Here is a 17,985-nt window from a genome sequence, read left to right on the forward strand (position 1 = left end):
TCATTAAAATTTAATTTCAAGATCACTGCAAATGCAATTAGTTATCTGTGGCGAATCAAAAGAATGTTTGGCTGTTGGTCTTTTGAAAAGAATAACACTGAATACGATGAGCTGAAAATATCACCTGACAAAGGCTTTTTACAATGAAAACGTGTTTCTAATCATGACAGCTGTGTTTTCCCTAAATACGTAATACATATTTGCAAGTTTACTTAAAAGTGTAATGTACCTACTAACTCGATATATATATCACATAGATAAATAAAAACAGAATGACTTTTACTCCAACATGTTTCGTTCTTTACTCTTCATGGAGATTGTAGCAGTTACACTATGACGTCATTACATATATATATTGTGACGTAACAACTTGTCTTTGAAGTAGTGTTCTTTTAAAATTCGTTTTGCTTTGTCCGAATTTTGAACTTGATAAAAAGGAAATATTGTAAATTTAATATCGTGTCCTTTCGCACATACATCTAGACATCGGGTTTCAGGACACTTTATGTGTTGTTTGTGAACCCGGGCTCTTACATTTTCTGATTGACCAATATACTGTTCATTACAGCATGTGCATGTTATGACATATATTATGTTTCTGGAAGAGCAGTCAAAATTCTGTTTTACATAGAATTCTCCATGTCTCGTGAAAGTTACAGAGTGTCCTTCAACAATATGTCGACACGTTCCACAGTTACCTCTGTTGCATCTGGACACAGTAGGATTTGATAAATTCTGTTTCTTCAAAATAAATTTGGCTTTTGTTAGTATCTTTTTAAGATTCTGATTTTGTCTTTTGCTATTTAATATTTTTCTAGATTTCAGCATTGATTTCAGTTTTTCATCTTGTTCTAAGATGCACATATTTGTTTATTTGTTCTGGAACACATTTGGGTTCAACGGATTATATGTAGATACAAAAGCAATAACTTTTTCCTCATTGGTTTGTTTCATCGTTCCTGTCAAAAGATCTTCTCTATTAAACTTTATTTATTACGTCTTCAACAAGAGAGTTTGGATATTCCCGTAATAGTAAAAACATCCTAAGTTCATTCAGTCTTTGATTATGGGTGTCCTGGTTTGAAACTAGTGTACATATTCTTCGTGCCAGGTTATATGGAAGACTTATTTTACTGTGGCTCTTGTCATCCGAGTCACACTATAAGAAGTCTTCCATATAACCTGGCACGAAGAATATGTACAATAGTTTCTAACCAGGACCTCATTCTGTGTGAGCAACCAACATTTTCATATTCCCTCATTCATAAGTAATTCTATATTTTTTATGATGTCTTTGATCTCGTATCGTTTACAACTGTATATGAAAAACTGTAAACAAACATCCCCACAAATTATAACGGTATATGAGACACAGATTCGGTATGTAGTATACTACACGATAATGCCGTTTCGGCGTCCATGTAAAAAACATGAGCAGATCTCGAATGGAGCCATTACGTACAAGAAAACGTGACCGAGTTTGAACCAGAATCCTGTGGGAGTCTGGGTGAATGGATACATGTTATTGATCATTTTCTGTGGTGAATGGCAATGCATAGTGGTGAATACTGCCTCTAGTAGAGTGTTACTCAACAGGAATGAGATGCACATCTTTGTGTTCCACAGACATTTCAAAACATAGGTTCTCAGTTTGAAATCCAAATGATTTCTCAGGTTTGTCCGTACCATGCCTTTGGTCGCGATCGTAGGTTTCACAGAAGTCGTAACTGTTTGGAATCTAGGATCATTTCACTTCATGGATTGTTTCACAAATGTTTGAATTACACACGGAGATTACCGTGTTTTTAACAGCTGCCATCGTCTGTATCAGAAATCAATGGATACAGTTGTATACAACCGCAAGCACTAGTAATAATCCCAATGTCCATTTTAATACCAAGTAATAGTTACACTTTATGTCAAATGCTCATTGTTGAGCTTTAGATCTTCATCTCAGAAACTATCATTACACCACTTCCTACTTAAGTCTCTCATAAACCATTGTATGTTTCCAGCAGCGCAGTCGATATGCAGCTATCGCTATGAAGATTTGGACAGCGCTGCTGGGCGCGGTGCTTATACCTGGCTGCCTGCTGTTGAAGATCTCCAACAACGGCTACGAAGACTTGGTCGTGGCTATCCATAAAGACGTGCCGGAAAACCATGATATCCTGACAAACATCCAGGTATGTACGCACTTATATACTTAAGGTCAAATCCAGGTTTTCAATATTGGCATCAAGAGAGTCATATGTATTCACGAACTGCCAAAGAGCTAATCCCTTCCCACCAGTTTACCCAGCTGGTCGAGAAAAGGAAAAGGTTCTGAGACCGCATCGTCTGTTCCGTATCTCTATGTCTAAAGATTCATAAATGTGACAAAAATCTCTCCACACGACTACTTGAGAGTGACGGATGACTGCAATTTTCCTACAATATATTTCCCCTTTATGTTCAGCAATATTCCCAAAGTTCTTAACAGTCCTTGCTGTCTGCATATCACAACGTCCGGGACACAGTCGAGCATATTCTATCTACGAAAACTTCAAAGAGTTTATTGAAATATTGTTAAATTTTGGTTTGACCAGGTTAACACAATTCAAGATCTCAGAAAAGCTTCGAAAACGTTCCCTGTAGACAATTTTTTTACATCTGATGCATCGGTGACAAAACTTAAACGTCCTATTTTGGCTTGTGCCATCCAATCTGATGTTTCTTTCAGGTGTAATGTTGACTAGTCTTTCTACTTGCTTATAACGAGTGCCGCCGATGGTATAGGAAACGCAAAGCTATTTGTGGTGTATGGTATTGTGCATAGAACGCAGGCCACAAATCAGGTGAAGTTAAGCAACGTTGGTCACGGAGTGTCCTTGGATGGGTGACCGTGTTTGGCAGCTTGAATCCTGAGAGTTGCTAGAGTCCTGCCTCATAACGAAGCTCATATGTGGTCACACCATAGGCAAGTGAGTTTGTTCAAAATTACCTCTGTTCACCCAGGAGAAAATACAGCAGTACCCGGTGGTATAAATAATAACTATACTGAACATCATTGAAATCGCACCAGTCTAAAATTGTCCATATTTTCATCAAGATTGATTTCAGCATGACAATGATCAATGAATATAACTAACATGAAGTCGAAGGGCATGTCCAGTTGAACAAATGCTTTAGGAACAAATTCCTGTCCACAGTATGACTCTTAATTCCAAAATGCATCAACATGCAGCCACGCCATGAAAAAAAGCGCGAATTTCATTCTGAAATCATACTGACTGTGACATTAAATGCAGGTGTATGAGAACCGATTCTCATTGCTTCACTAACGATTGTGAAACGACGACAGAGATGCCGAGGTTAACACCTCACGAAAGAGAACGTGCACTAGGCATGATTCAGGTTGGCATCAGCAGCAGGGATATTGCTCGACAACTTGGACTTGGCCACTCCACCATCGTAAGGCTTCATAGACGACATCAGTAGACAGGCAGCACCCGAGACCTTTAATGACCTTGGCAACAACGTGTTACGACGCTCCATCAGGATCGCCATATTGGCCTTGTCCATATCAGTGATTGAACACTGCTGACTGCCAGGACTGCTGCACTAGTTCAAGGCTGACGTGGGGGTCATCAGCGCTGACTCCATGCGACGCCGTCTACACGCTACAGGGCTCCATGCTCGACGTCCTTACGTTGGACCAATTCTGACTGACAGACGCCGTAATGAGCATATACAATGGGCTAGCAAGCATTTTCAGAAAAGGTTACAACAATGGCATGGTGTGGTAGTCACTGACGAGTCACGTCTTCATCTACGTAATGCTGACGGCCGATTACGTGTTTGGAGGAGACGTCGTGAACGTTATGCTGATGAGTGTGTGGTTCAGACAGACCTTTGGGTGGTGGGAGTGTCATGGTCTGGGGTGGATTAAATTACAATCACAGGACTGCCTTCATGTCTGTCAAGGGAGAGTTAATGCCCTTTATTACCGTGAGCAGATTCTTCAGAATCACATCACATCTTTCTTCAATCACCACCAAGATGTCCATACTTTTCAACAGGACAACGCACGGGCAGGTTATTCATTGGCCAGCACAGTCACCAGATGTATCCCCCATGGAGCACTTGTGGGACGAAATTGGTCAAAGTCTTTCGCGGCGACAACAGATGCAAAACATCCGGGAACTTAAGGCTGCACTACTGCAGAAGTGGAATGCCATCCTCAAGAACTCTATTCGGACGCTTATTGACTCAATGAGGAGACGTTGAACTGCATGTGTCAATGCAAATGGCGGTCACACCGATATTGACTTTTCGATTTGACCCCACGTGTGTTTGATCCTTTCTGACTGTGGAACATTTCAATGAATGAGAGTCTTTTCTGTGTTGTTGTTTTTTGTCAGTCGTCCATCTGTTATTATCCACTCAAAACATTAATGTGCTTAAACGTGCTTTTAATAATCTGATCTATTATAATTGGTGCGTTTTCAATGATGTTCCATATATTAACTTTCTAGCACCTCACAGGCAGCTTGGGCTATCCGGGGTAATAATATCCATCATGATGTAAGCACTTAAAGCATGTCCCTGAGGTGTGGAGCGCTGTTATAATATTTGATAGTGACGCACAGGCGTATGGTCTGATTTCAGTGGAGAGTTCTCATGAATATTGATAGGGCTAAGTCTCTGATATTTATTTGCACAGGCTTTGCCTTCTGGGTGTAAATATAGGAAGTAACAAACCAACGGTATTGTTACTCTTGAGGCTGTTTCATGGCGTGACGACTTATGTGTTGTTCCACAATAAGGCTATACGAACTGGTACGTCTCCCATTTATGGCATATAGATTAAACCAAAGATATTTAGAAAGGCAGGAACACATATATTGTGTTGTTTGGGTAGTGTGTGTTTTACGTTTGGTACAAGTAGCTCTGTATTACAATTCACTGAGCTGTCGGATAAAATTCCGTATCGGTAGACATATCCACTTAGGCGATAAAGCTAGAAATTGGTATATCGCCAATATGTGACATAATTCTGCAATATTACGGCGAGGAAAGTACCTGCATGTGGGGAAATCGATCGGGCAAGAATACGTTAGCGTGAGGAACGCCACTATACATCCCTGATGCCCAGACAATTTGCTTCCACATGGGTCTGGTCCCAGTTCCACTAACCGATCTTGTTAGTGTTTATGATACAGTCGGACTGCAGATATATACATGTATTGTGAATTACATGAGACAGTTGTAGCCGTGGGATCGGTCTGGAAAGTGGTCCTGTTCGTTCAATATCTCAGAATGTTCTTCAGAGCGATTTGCAGAGTAATATCATTAGTTACTTCCTGACGAATGATTATTATGAGGACACAATTGGAGATAACGAGATCGTCCACACGACCTCATTGACCGTCAAATGAGAAGATATCGTCATAAACCTTACGATCGTTGGCGAAGAGATTACTTCACGTTCGTTCCATTCCTTGATTTTCGGTACGACTCTTACAACAATATTTCATTGTTCATTGCATTGGAATTTATTTGTGTTTAAGTGACTGAATAAAAGAGTTGCCAAAAGAACATATCAAGGGATTTTTTAAGAGGTTGTTGGCGGTTTGGCACTTCATTGTTATGTAACGATCATAAAATAAAGAATCCAGGGCAACCGAAACTCTAGAAACTGACGGCATATTGTGCAATACCTAATTATCTAACAAAAGACTTAATTAGAAAAAGGATTGCATTCAATCCACATGACTCCAAAATATTAAACAAACCTGAAGATATCATGTATATCATGTAAATTTCACGTGCAATAAGAATAAGAATCACATCTAGGAGCCAATTTCTTTCTCGGATATTGGTCTTACACGTGGCATTCATCGACATATCACTTACAATAAATTAATATATGACCAATTAAATGAAAATATACAAAAAAGATATTAAATACAAAAACATATAAAAAGATGGCTCAAGTCATTATGTAAAACCTGTGAAGAATCATAAATGCGTTATAATAAGTATCTCACCAATAGTGTGGATCTGATTGTATTGATTTTGTAACGGTGGTAATTTCAAATTGCCATATATACTGTTCAAAAAAGAAACGCATAACCCAGAAAATGGAAAATGTCGGAAAATGTTGTATTTTCAAACATGTAAACATGTATAACTCGTCCACAAATAGACTTTAGTACATGAATTTTTACATCAGTTTAGAAGAATTTAATGTCTATACAACCAAGTGGATAATTTTAGATAACGGACACGTTGAGCGCCGTGGTACGACGTTGGGGCTCCTGGCTCACCCGTGGCAGTGCGATCCCGCAAATTTAGTACCCGGATGTACTGAACTTGGGCTGCAGTTGTGACTCTACACTACTGCCTAAAAGTTCATTCCCCTTACACGCGTGTGCAACGCGTTACGCAACCCGTGTGAGTCGCGTTGGTCACTCATGTGGAACGCGTTGGCCACGCGTTGCCCACGGGTGTGTCGCATTGGTCACTCGTTTGCAAACCGTGACACACGCATTTCGGATGGAACAACCTTTTGACCAAAGGAGGACCCATATTAACCCCAAATAGGAGGTCGTAACATAGAGCTCAATTTGTAATTGTAATTTGTAACAGACCAGGCCGCATTTATGCTAGGTAATGTTAAATTAATAAAACCCTTAGCTGCATTGGTTACTAAAATGTTTGATAGATTAAACGCACTTGGTAGTCCTAGTATTTAAATATACCACATTTCACTGTTGCTTAGTATCTGTTTTAGGTATAATGTAGAGTGTGTCTCATAGGCCATACGGCCGGATGTTATATCTTTTATTGAGTATTTTAAATTGTCTATGTATGTGTTTTTTAAAATGTGACACACAAATAGAAATGTAATTAAGTATACCACACCCCACTGTTGTTTACAAAGCTGTGATATTTCATTCACTATTCTGTTTTAGGTATAATGTAGTGTCTTGTGTCTCATAGGCCATATGGCCGGATGTTATATTTTATTGAGTGTCTTAAAGTGTCAAAGTATGTTTTATATATAACATGTGACACACAAATAAACATATTTTCTTCTTTTTCTCCTGTAATTACGGGATGAAGTCTCTTTAGATGTGATCTTTAAGGAAAATAACAGTGATGTGATCAACCAGACCCATCTTATACATATGCCCTTTTGTTTCTACATTTTTGACATTGTGTTCTTGTCATTGAAAGGTTTGTTTAAATTCACATTAAACATTCGGCATGGCTGTTTATGCATGATATTCGCCGAGCAGCATCAAGTAGCACATAAGAGATGTCAGTAGTGATGTTACTCACAAATTGTTTGTCGACGGTTTCACTTGATTTATTCTGAAGCCGATCGAGTATGATGTCAAGCTTCTCCACATCAATGTTATCCTGAAACTGTGCTGCTAGTTTATCATCAAAACGATTTGGTTGATTTGCCTGAATGGGTGTACCTCTATTATTGCTAAGAAGAGACTGCTCGACTATTGGACAACTCGATGCTTGGATGGAAAATGACAATGGAGAGTGTACATTCGAGTAAAAAGGTAAAAACTCCCCAACATTAAAATTCGAAATTATTCTTAGTACTGATGGAGAAGCAATCAGATAGTCAATCACAGTTCTATCTTTAAAAGTGAGCTTACCCTCTGCATTATCCTGTTGTATTCGACCATTACAGATAGACATGTTCAGGCATTTACACATTTGAAGTAATTTATATCCATGACTATTTATTCTACTAGGATCGTGTGACGTTCTTTGAAGAGGTAGATTTAAAGATGCTAAAACAGTTTCAGGATCAATGTGCATTTTCGGACATTGGCGTCTGGTGTATATTGCAATCAACACTCATTTGGCATTTTCCCTTCTCTGGAGTAATTATTCAATCAATGATAGGGTTGATAGCCTAGAGATGAAGCCTTGATCTTTTATACATTGCATGGGTGTTCGAAGTAAACAATAATAATAATAATACAGTTTATTATGATGTCATGTGTACATACAGATAAATGCATAGATATTTCTTTTTAAAATACCGGGCCATTACCTGTCGAAAAGAAACCTGGCACAATATTACAACATTTACCAACATTTTATCAAAAGAACACATTCCCACAAAAAACGAAAGAAACATCCATTTACACACCTTAGCTTACACAACATAGATCAACACAATTTCTACACTAAGTTCACACCTTCTCTCACAGGCTGTCTGTCCGACTTCTTTTCTCGTAGTATACGTGTAAAGTAATAATATAAGAAGGGCTGCATGCCAAAACAACCTAAGTCACTTTTTGCAACTTTACAGGAGAGACGAAAAACGGTATTTTCATTTTTACTAGAGATAATGAATGAATGAATGAATGAATGAATGAATCTCTTTATTTCCTCCAGATTGTAGTCTGAAGATCATTATAAACATGTACATGAAATATTTACAGCAACCTTATCACAGCAATATATTCACAACACATTCATATAGTCATATACACATGTACAAAGAAAAATGAAAGGTGTAGAATGCACAGTTTAGTGAGGGAAGCAAGGAATATAGGTATTTACAGAAGAGGACAATCATAGAATCTCCATGACATTTCATCAATATCGTTAGTTACTAGTAAAATAGTGATAACATTTCATCTTCAGATAATAATTCTATTTGTACATAAACATCCACATCAAAGAGATCTATAAGTTTTGATTTTTTTTTATTTCTGTTGTACATATAGTGTTCACAGTGTAGAATTATATGGCAGTCAAAGTCATTACAATATCTTTTGCAGAGTTCACAATATTTTGAGAATTTTCCCCTTGAGCTGATTTGTACACAAAACTGTAATATATCTTTAAATTGTGGGTAAAAATACGTCAAACAATACAATCTATGTACACCAAAGAAATTGTGGGTCAGGCGATATATATTCATATCTTGCCCTACACACACTTGAGAAACCCATCGTTCAGTTTCAGATTTATTTATACAATTAATAGTTATTCTTCGCCATGACGATTTACATGGAAACCTTCCAAAATCGAGATAGTCACTAAGATAATTGAAGAGATTGTATTTTAAACTGGTTTGAATAAGTGTGTCACATATACTATGTAAGACAGCTGTTCTATTTTGAAAGGTGGCTAAATGTAAACAGCTTGCCGAGAAATAATAGTCTACATTTATCTATATAACCATCCATGCTCCACAATCCAAGATTACCTAGCACTGAAGCAGAGGAAAAGCGCATACCGAAACCCTGAATGCATCTGGCAAAATATCTCTGTGTACTTTCTACCAAGTCATAATCTTTACCTCGAAGAATGGGTAAAAGTTCACAACCGTAAAAGCTCGTTGGAAGTATCATTCTTTTCCATATTTTAACAGAAGAAGTAGGGTGGAGATCTTTACCGTTTAAACCAAGACTTTTTAGAGAATATACAGATTGCCGTGCTTTCTGGCAGCATGAATATACTCTAGATTTTTGGGATAGATCAGACGAAAGTAAAATGCCTCCATACTTAACACAATCACTTATTGGTATATCTGAATAACCAAATTTGAAAGAAAAATTACCCAGACGTTTCTTATATTTGTAGAAAATGACACAAGTGCTTTTAGAACCGTTATACGTTAGACGCCACTTACAAGCATAGCTATAAACAGTATCAAGTGATGATTGAAGACCTTTTGGAGAAGGAGAAGCAAGTGTTGTGTCGTCAGCCAAAAGAATACATGGGATATTAATGCCACTTACACAACTGCCATTGTTCAAATCTCTAAGTTCACATATCAAATCATTAATAAAAACAAGGAAAAACCAGGAAGACAAAACTCTACCTTATACTGGAGGAGGAGTAAGAATATACTGAGGGAGTAAGAATATACTGAGGGAGTAAGAATACACTGAAGGAGTAAGAATATACTGGAGTAAGAATATACTGAAGGAGTAAGAATATACTGAGTAAGAAGAAGCTGAAGGAGTAAGAATATACTGGAGGAGGCTTACACCAGTATATTCTTACTCCCTCAGTATATGCTTACTCCTCCTCCAGTATATTCTTACTCCTTCAGCGTATTCTTACTCAGTATATTCTTACTCCTTCAGTATATTCTTACTCCTTCAGTATATTCTTACTCCAGTATATTCTTACTCCTTCCGTGTATTCTTACTCCTTCAGTATATTCTTACTCCAGTATATTCTTACTCCTTCAGCGTATTCTTACTCAGTATATTCTTACTCCTTCAGTATATTCTTACTCCTTCAGTATATTCTTACTCCAGTATATTCTTACTCCTTCCGTGTATTCTTACTCCTTCAGTATATTCTTACTCCAGTATATTCTTACTCCTTCAGTATATTCTTACTCCAGTATATTCTTACTCCTTCAGTATATTCTTACTCCAGTATATTCTTACTCCTTCAGTATATTCTTACTCCAGTATATTCTTACTCCTTCAGTATATTCTTACTCCAGTATATTCTTACTCCTTCCGTGTATTCTTACTCCTTCAGTATATTCTTACTCCAGTATATTCTTACTCCTTCAGTATATTCTTACTCCAGTATATTCTTACTCCTTCAGTATATTCTTACTCCAGTATATTCTTACTCCTTCTACTCCACTTCTTAGTGTATTCTTACTCCTTCAGTATATTCTTACTCCAGTATATTCTTACTCCTTCAGTATATTCTTACTCCTTCAGTATATTCTTACTCCTCCTCAAGTATATTCTTTCTCCTTCAGCGTATTCTTACTCAGTATATTCTTACTCCTTCCGTGTATTCTTACTCCTTCAGTATATTCTTACTCCAGTATATTCTTACTCCTTCAGTATATTCTTACTCCTTCAGTATATTCTTACTCCTCCTCAAGTATATTCTTACTCCTTCAGTATATTCTTACTCCTTCAGTATAATCTTACTCCTTCAGTATATTCTTACTCCTGCAGTGTATTCATACTCCTTCAGTATAATCTTACTCCTTCAGTGTAATCTTACTCCTTCAGTATATTCTTACTCCAGTATATTCTTACTCCTTCAGTATATTCTTACTCCTTCAGTATATTCTTACTCCTCCTCAAGTATATTCTTTCTCCTTCAGCGTATTCTTACTCAGTATATTCTTACTCCTTCAGTATATTCTTACTCCAGTATATTCTTACTCCTTCAGTATAATCTTACTCCTTCAGTATATTCTTACTCCTCCTCAAGTATATTCTTTCTCCTTCAGCGTATTCTTACTCAGTATATTCTTACTCCTTCAGTATATTCTTACTCCTTCAGTATAATCTTACTCCTTCAGTATATTCTTACTCCTGCAGTGTATTCTTACTCCTTCAGTATAATCTTACTCCTTCAGTGTAATCTTACTCCTTCAGTATATTCTTACTCCAGTATATTCTTACTCCTTCAGTATATTCTTACTCCTTCAGTATATTCTTACTCCTCCTCAAGTATATTCTTTCTCCTTCAACGTATTCTTACTCAGTATATTCTTACTCCTTCAGTATATTCTTACTCCTTCAGTATAATCTTACTCCTTCAGTATAATCTTACTCCTTCAGTATATTCTTACTCCTTCAGTATAATCTTACTCCTTCAGTATATTCTTACTCCTTCAGTATATTCTTACTCCTCCTCAAGTATATTCTTTCTCCTTCAGCGTATTCTTACTCAGTATATTCTTACTCCTTCAGTATATTCTTACTCCTTCAGTATAATCTTACTCCTTCAGTATAATCTTACTCCTTCAGTATATTCTTACTCCTTCCGTGTATTCTTACTCCTTCAGTGTAATCTTACTCCTCTTTAAGCTTTTTAGCACATGCAATGACTGCAATGAGCATAAATGTACGCATCCTCGATAATCTCCAGGGTATACGCTACGATAAATCTCCACTATACTAGTGGAGATTTTATCGGTACGTATACCCTGGAGATTATCGAGGATGAAATGTACGCTACTGAGCAGAATCTTCTCCACATTGGTGCATAATGGTATATAGTTGGAAAACTCATAATGTTCATCTGATTTTGAAGCGGAGACACAACTTTGAAGATTGAGGTTGATGTATCTCGACCAAAGTGTTGGACCTCTAGAAATCTCTGCCCAGCGTCAACAGACGGAACCTTCATCCCTGAATAAGATTGTCGGTTCAAAGTACTGAAAGATCAATATCAAAACCTCAGTAGGAAGACTATTCATCACGATTCAGAAACCAGAAACAGAAGCTACTTCAGAATGAGTGAAAAGCAATAAATATCAACTAATAACGAGGTTTTACTACCCTTTAACAAAAGATTTGAAAGGTGAAATATGTAATAGTGCTTAAGCTTTTAATCTTCCGCATCAAAACATGTCAATTATTCTTTGAAACCCATTTAATAGGAATAAAACATCCTATTAACATGTTTGATCCATTCCCTGCTAAAACAACCTAAGTCACGGGAGTGGAAAAAATGGAGTTTACAGGCCTAAATTAATAATTTCAACGTTCAATCACATATTTTGCTTAATATTGGTAACAGTGTTCATCATAAATTTATGATTTCATATAATTTATACATACCTTTAAGCTGTTTTAAGTCCAGAATTGTCCTCATTTTGATTTGCTTGTTTGGTTGGTAACCATGCGGTCGGAAGACTTTTCTACCTCCTTCCGGAAGAGTTTACGGCAATTCCATGCCAAAACAACCTAAGTCATCATCAAAACAACCTAAGTATGACTTAGGTCATTTTGGCGCCGAGTATCATATTTTAAAAGCTATTTTCTCCAAAACTGTAAAACATACCCCAACAACCTTATAATCACAGGAATGAGATTCTCAAGCTGCATATACCTCTGTTATTATTCTAAAACAACCTAAGTCTGACTAAGGTTGTTTTGGCATAGATAATTTTGCCGTTGAAATGAAGCCCTATTCTACGTTCCCAACATAGCCTCAATCGATTTATTCCCCCTTTTGGCAGTCCAACTTTTGGCAATCAATTATTTAAATTAATCTTAATTGGTCACACCAGTTGTCCCAATTTTGGCAGTGAGATACAACACCTGCATGGTTCAGTGCACAACACACTGCCAAAAATGGGAAATCATCGTTTTTCTGACATATGACTTGCTGTGAAATAGCCATGGTAACAGATGTTAGCGAAAACGCGACCAAAGTCTGCCTCACCACAGGCATCTATGACAAACTAATCAAACGTATAAAATCAATAACATGTGGTTCACGCAAAAAGAAAAAGGGAACCCATGGTAAAATGAAAATAGGCCAGAGATTAACCACAATGTCACAATTAGTCAAATTATGTCCAAATGATTTAATGTTTTTGTGATGATACTCATGAACATACTTTCATTCATCTACAGCCTCTTAGATACTAAAAAAAACATGCATTTTGAGTAAAAGTAAATATTCTCGCACATGGACCAAATGTTTTTCGCCCATGGGCGAGATTTATTTAATAATACTCTAAATTAGTCGAAAAAAGTCCAAATAATTTAATTCTTTTTGTCATGATACTTAAAAACATACATTCATTCATTTACAACCTCAAAAACATGGGAAAACAAGTATTTTGAGTAAAGGTAAATATTCTCGCTCATGGGCGAGATTTTTTAATAATGCTCTAAATTAAGTCATAATAAGTTGAATTTTGTGTTGGGATACTTATAAACATACATTCATTCATTTACAACCTCACATACATGAATTCTGAGCTAAACTTAGCATTTCTGCCCATTCGCCTCTGTTGCAAACATATTTATTCACATACAAAATTTAATGTTGGGTTGAGGAAAAAGAAGCAGAAATATTTTCACGCCTCCCTCTCCCCCCAAAAAATCCAAAACAAGCAAACACACTAGTAAATGATATTTCCCTCATCATTGTCAGTCACTTTTTAAACACTTCAACTAAATCTACTAGTTTCAAAAGCAAAGTTATGGTCTGATTGGACAATTCGTAGATTTCAACAATTTCAAACAACACAGTGCATTCCCAGAAGACGTGAATGTTTGCTTCCTAGCTTTGTTCGATACGAAATATATAAGAACACGAAAACGAAACATAAAAAGTTAGATGACGATGTGGAATTATATACACATTTCAGTTACTCAAACTGAAAACTGAAAAGGAAGACTACCAGTTGTCTGACATGGTATACTTGAATGCTGGCGATCAAATGAGAGTGTGGTTCCAAATCACGACATGGGTTCCACCCAAATACAGTCGTGCCCCGTTTATCCGGACACTTGTGTTCCAAGGACAATATGTAAAAAAGACATACAAAGAAACGAACATAATAGGCATCAGACGTAATCTCTATTGATAAGACATCAACAAATTACAATGCATACATAAAATCACATCTTGTCAAATAAAGTAGTCAAGTCAGTAACACGTGCGAACATACCTGTACATGCATCTGTCGGTCAAATGCTAGCAACCAATCACGAAACAGTTCTGATGTCATCCACGCGTTCACATTGTTCCTGTACCTAACATAAACGTACGGAATATAGTCACTACCAAAACAACGCGGACGTCTAGCCTTGCCAGTCACAATTGAAAATCAACTCGGTGTCACCTTGCTAATTAAAGGTAGTTAATCCTCTCACGCTTCAAAGACTGCCGACTTCTTTTATGTAAGGGCACGCAAGGCCAATCGGTAAAATGCCTGTGTAAACATACCGACAGGTGCTCAGCCATCCGGATATAGGAGAAAAAAATGCATATAAGTTAGCGTTTTCTATGTGAAAATGACCGTCCGGTTACGGAAACCGGATTTCCGGATAAGTGAGTAATTTTACAACATTGTGAATTTGTTTTGAGGAATTTTTGTTCGGAAGGCGAGTTTTCCCGATATCTGAGGTTCGGATAAACGAGGCACGACTCTACTATATCAATTTGTAACTTCTTAAAAAACATTGTCGATCCATAAAATATGCAAACTATCATGAACTACTGAGACAGCCAAGCACCTACATTGCTGAGGGGATGTTGCTCATTGGCTGAACTGAGCTTTATTCACCCAGGCTGCAAACTACAGCATATGAGGTACACAAAAAATATTTACATTTATACAGCATAAAGATTATATACAAACGGTATGATAGGTGCAATGTACATCTAGGTAGTTACATAGTACGTTATTGAAATTATTTCTTAGATAAAGCCAAAATTATTTTACAAAAAATGGAAAGTTTTCTTAAAGTTCCTAGCTTCTTGGTGTTAAACAGGATATTCATTTTATACATATTTGGTCTAATATAATACTTCTGAACATATTTTCCTCTTTCTAATTCTAATTTGGGACATGTAAATAAATAATGAAGTTCGTCACCAATCTCATTTAGGTTACATATCATTTAGGTTACACATAGTACACTTTCTATCATTTACTGGGATTCGTCGCCATCTACCTGTCTCGATTGGAAGAAAGTGATTGGAAGTTTCGAAATTTTAACAAGTCATTGTAATGCAGAAAGTTTAGGTATGGTTCAAAACTGACAGATGGATTTTTGAAAATGCTATAAGTGGTTGCTTTGGAAGAGGTTTCAATTGTTGACATCCAAGTTTGCTGATAATATCTTTTAATTTACTTTAACAGATTTAAGCCAAAATATACCAGATAAAACTCAGCCCGAGATTCTCTCAAGATAGATTCTCCATTTATGTTCACACTTGCCAAATATATAATCGTTGAATATCGTTTAAACATATTTTATTCCATTCAAGAAGAAAGAAAAGGATTTGCAAACAAGCCTGATTGCCTTACATTTATGCCGCTCCATAATTTATGCGTAATGTTGTACATTTTAATAATAGTTATAAGAAGTTATCTCTGAATAATAACAATATTGGATATCAACAATTCATCTTGGGTTTGTTTCGTGGCCAGTTGATACAAATAGGAAAATACTAGAAACTACAAACGATTTGGCATAATTAGTAGATTTGCATCTTATAGTTAGATAGTTTTTATTATTCATAAGATTGTAGGTACTGTTATCAGAAACATTCCCTGGAGCAAGATCACAAAGATACTCAGGAACCATATGGTTTACCATTTTGTAAAATAATGTGAATTTAGAAATTTCTCTCCGTCTAATCGTTGAATATTAATTTTATGTTAAGAAGCATTATTTTGATGATTTTCCGGTTAAACGTTTAGCCCCCCAACATACCATTCTGCTTTTAATAACATTTACAAGTGGGAATCTACCAAACGCGCCATATAACATATAGTTAGCTGTACTTTTCCTGAGTGATACTAAATATTTGAGAAAGCGTAGATGAACATTTTCAAAGCAAGAAGTATTTTCAAACCCCCAGACCTCACATCCATATAAAAGAATCGGGGTGACCATACAATCAAACAATTTCAAATGACAATCAATGGAAAGTTTAAATTTTCTGCCTTGGCTTAATACAAAGAACATTGCTTTTGTTGCCTTTTCCACCAGTATACGTTTGGTTTTAGTAAATTTACTATTCTTTTGTAGTGTCATGCAAAGATAGGGATAATAGTATACATTTCCCAGTATCTCCAATATTGAAAGTTCTTTTATATACTTTGGGGGAGCCACCGAAAATAAGAATTTTGGATTTGGATGTATTAATTTGGATGTGTTAAGTTTCTATTTTTTACAATAATTAAGGAAAAAGAAACTAACATATTTTGCAAATCACAAGGGTCTGAGGACATAAGGACGATATCATCAGCACATAGAAATGCAAAAAGTGTAATGAGCGTATCTAAGCGGTTGTGGAAATCACTGGGTTTAAGTTGTAAACCACAACATGAATCTGAAGCTAAAGCATCTTCAAGATCATTAAGAAATAATGAAAACAAAACTGGAGACAAATACAATATACATTCCGCGGCAAAAACAAAGGATGGGGTGAAAGTGGGGTTGGTATGTGTATCAGCGTCATGTTATGTTAACCTTATGTGGTTAAAGCCTACCAGGCCTAAAATTCACACCTGATAAGACCCACTTAATCTAATTAAGGTGTGCCCACATAACATAATTAATGAGGTAATAGGGTCTTGAAACCAGAGCGGGAGATGCCACCGATCAGATTTGCAAACCAAGTTTTCAAGAAAGTGTAGCATTAGAAATACTAATTTCTTTGTTAAAAAATTCTCAGCTTGAAAACTGAAATGTTTTAATACATTTCTATGGAAACATAGAAAAATATGTTGATTGTGATAAGCAGTCTCTGTAACAGACAAAACTCAATGTCTGTTTTATTGACACCTAGCTTTGTGTCTGCCTGTCTGCTAATGACAATATGCAATACACAACTTCAATCATTGACCACATGCAATTTGAATTTGAAACGTATCAGGCTATACACCATAAACAAAATACATTGATTTAGGGCTCGTGCACCTGAGTTCTGTCTCTGTCACATTATGTAATTACACAGACAGGCAGGTGTGATACTTGTACACATGACATGTTATTATGTCTGTGGGTTGCAAACAAACAGCATCCATTTTTCTCGGATGACTGGATCGGACGGAAACCTGTGCAAACTCAGATTGTGAGTTTCAAGTCCTGCTTTGTAATTGAACGAACGACAGTTTCCAGCCGCGCAGAAGTTCACCATCTCAGTATTTGTTGATTGGATCGAACGCAAATGCAGAAAAAAATGAGCATGTATTTGCAAAATCCAACACACAATGAGCCCTCAGCATATCGGCAAATGAACCAGCCAATGAAAGACTTCGTTATACTTGAGTTCACACCCACTCGCTCTGACTGGGTTCGGTCTCCCGGGTGCTTCGTTTCGAGGGAAGTAAACCCAAGTACCAAATATTGCACTTTGGTTTAAACATATGTATTTCATGAAAAAGCAAAGACAGAATTTTCATGAACTGGATTGGTCAACAAGCTCAAAAGAACTTATATGAAGACCGCTCCAATATACATAGATATATGAAACAGTATCATG

General features: G+C 36.6%; 1 protein-coding gene across 3 annotated transcripts in view; it reads left to right on the top strand.

The window, feature by feature from the left end:
- LOC124286312 (calcium-activated chloride channel regulator 1-like) overlaps positions 1–17,985 on the top strand; it is a 56,706-nt gene that overhangs the window by 15,042 nt on the left and 23,679 nt on the right. For 2 of the 3 annotated variants that reach the window (XM_046722673.1, XM_046722671.1), the window contains exon 2: positions 2,016–2,186. In XM_046722673.1, coding sequence (XP_046578629.1) covers positions 2,043–2,186 — 144 coding nt within the window. In that variant the 5' untranslated portion in view covers positions 2,016–2,042. The remainder of the gene's footprint in view (positions 1–2,015; positions 2,187–17,985) is intronic. The other variant, XM_046722672.1, reaches the window with a different exon arrangement.

This window comes from Haliotis rubra, unplaced genomic scaffold (assembly GCF_003918875.1).
Source record: "Haliotis rubra isolate DU_JTF1 unplaced genomic scaffold, ASM391887v1 Scf38, whole genome shotgun sequence".
Taxonomy (NCBI): domain Eukaryota; kingdom Metazoa; phylum Mollusca; class Gastropoda; order Lepetellida; family Haliotidae; genus Haliotis; species Haliotis rubra.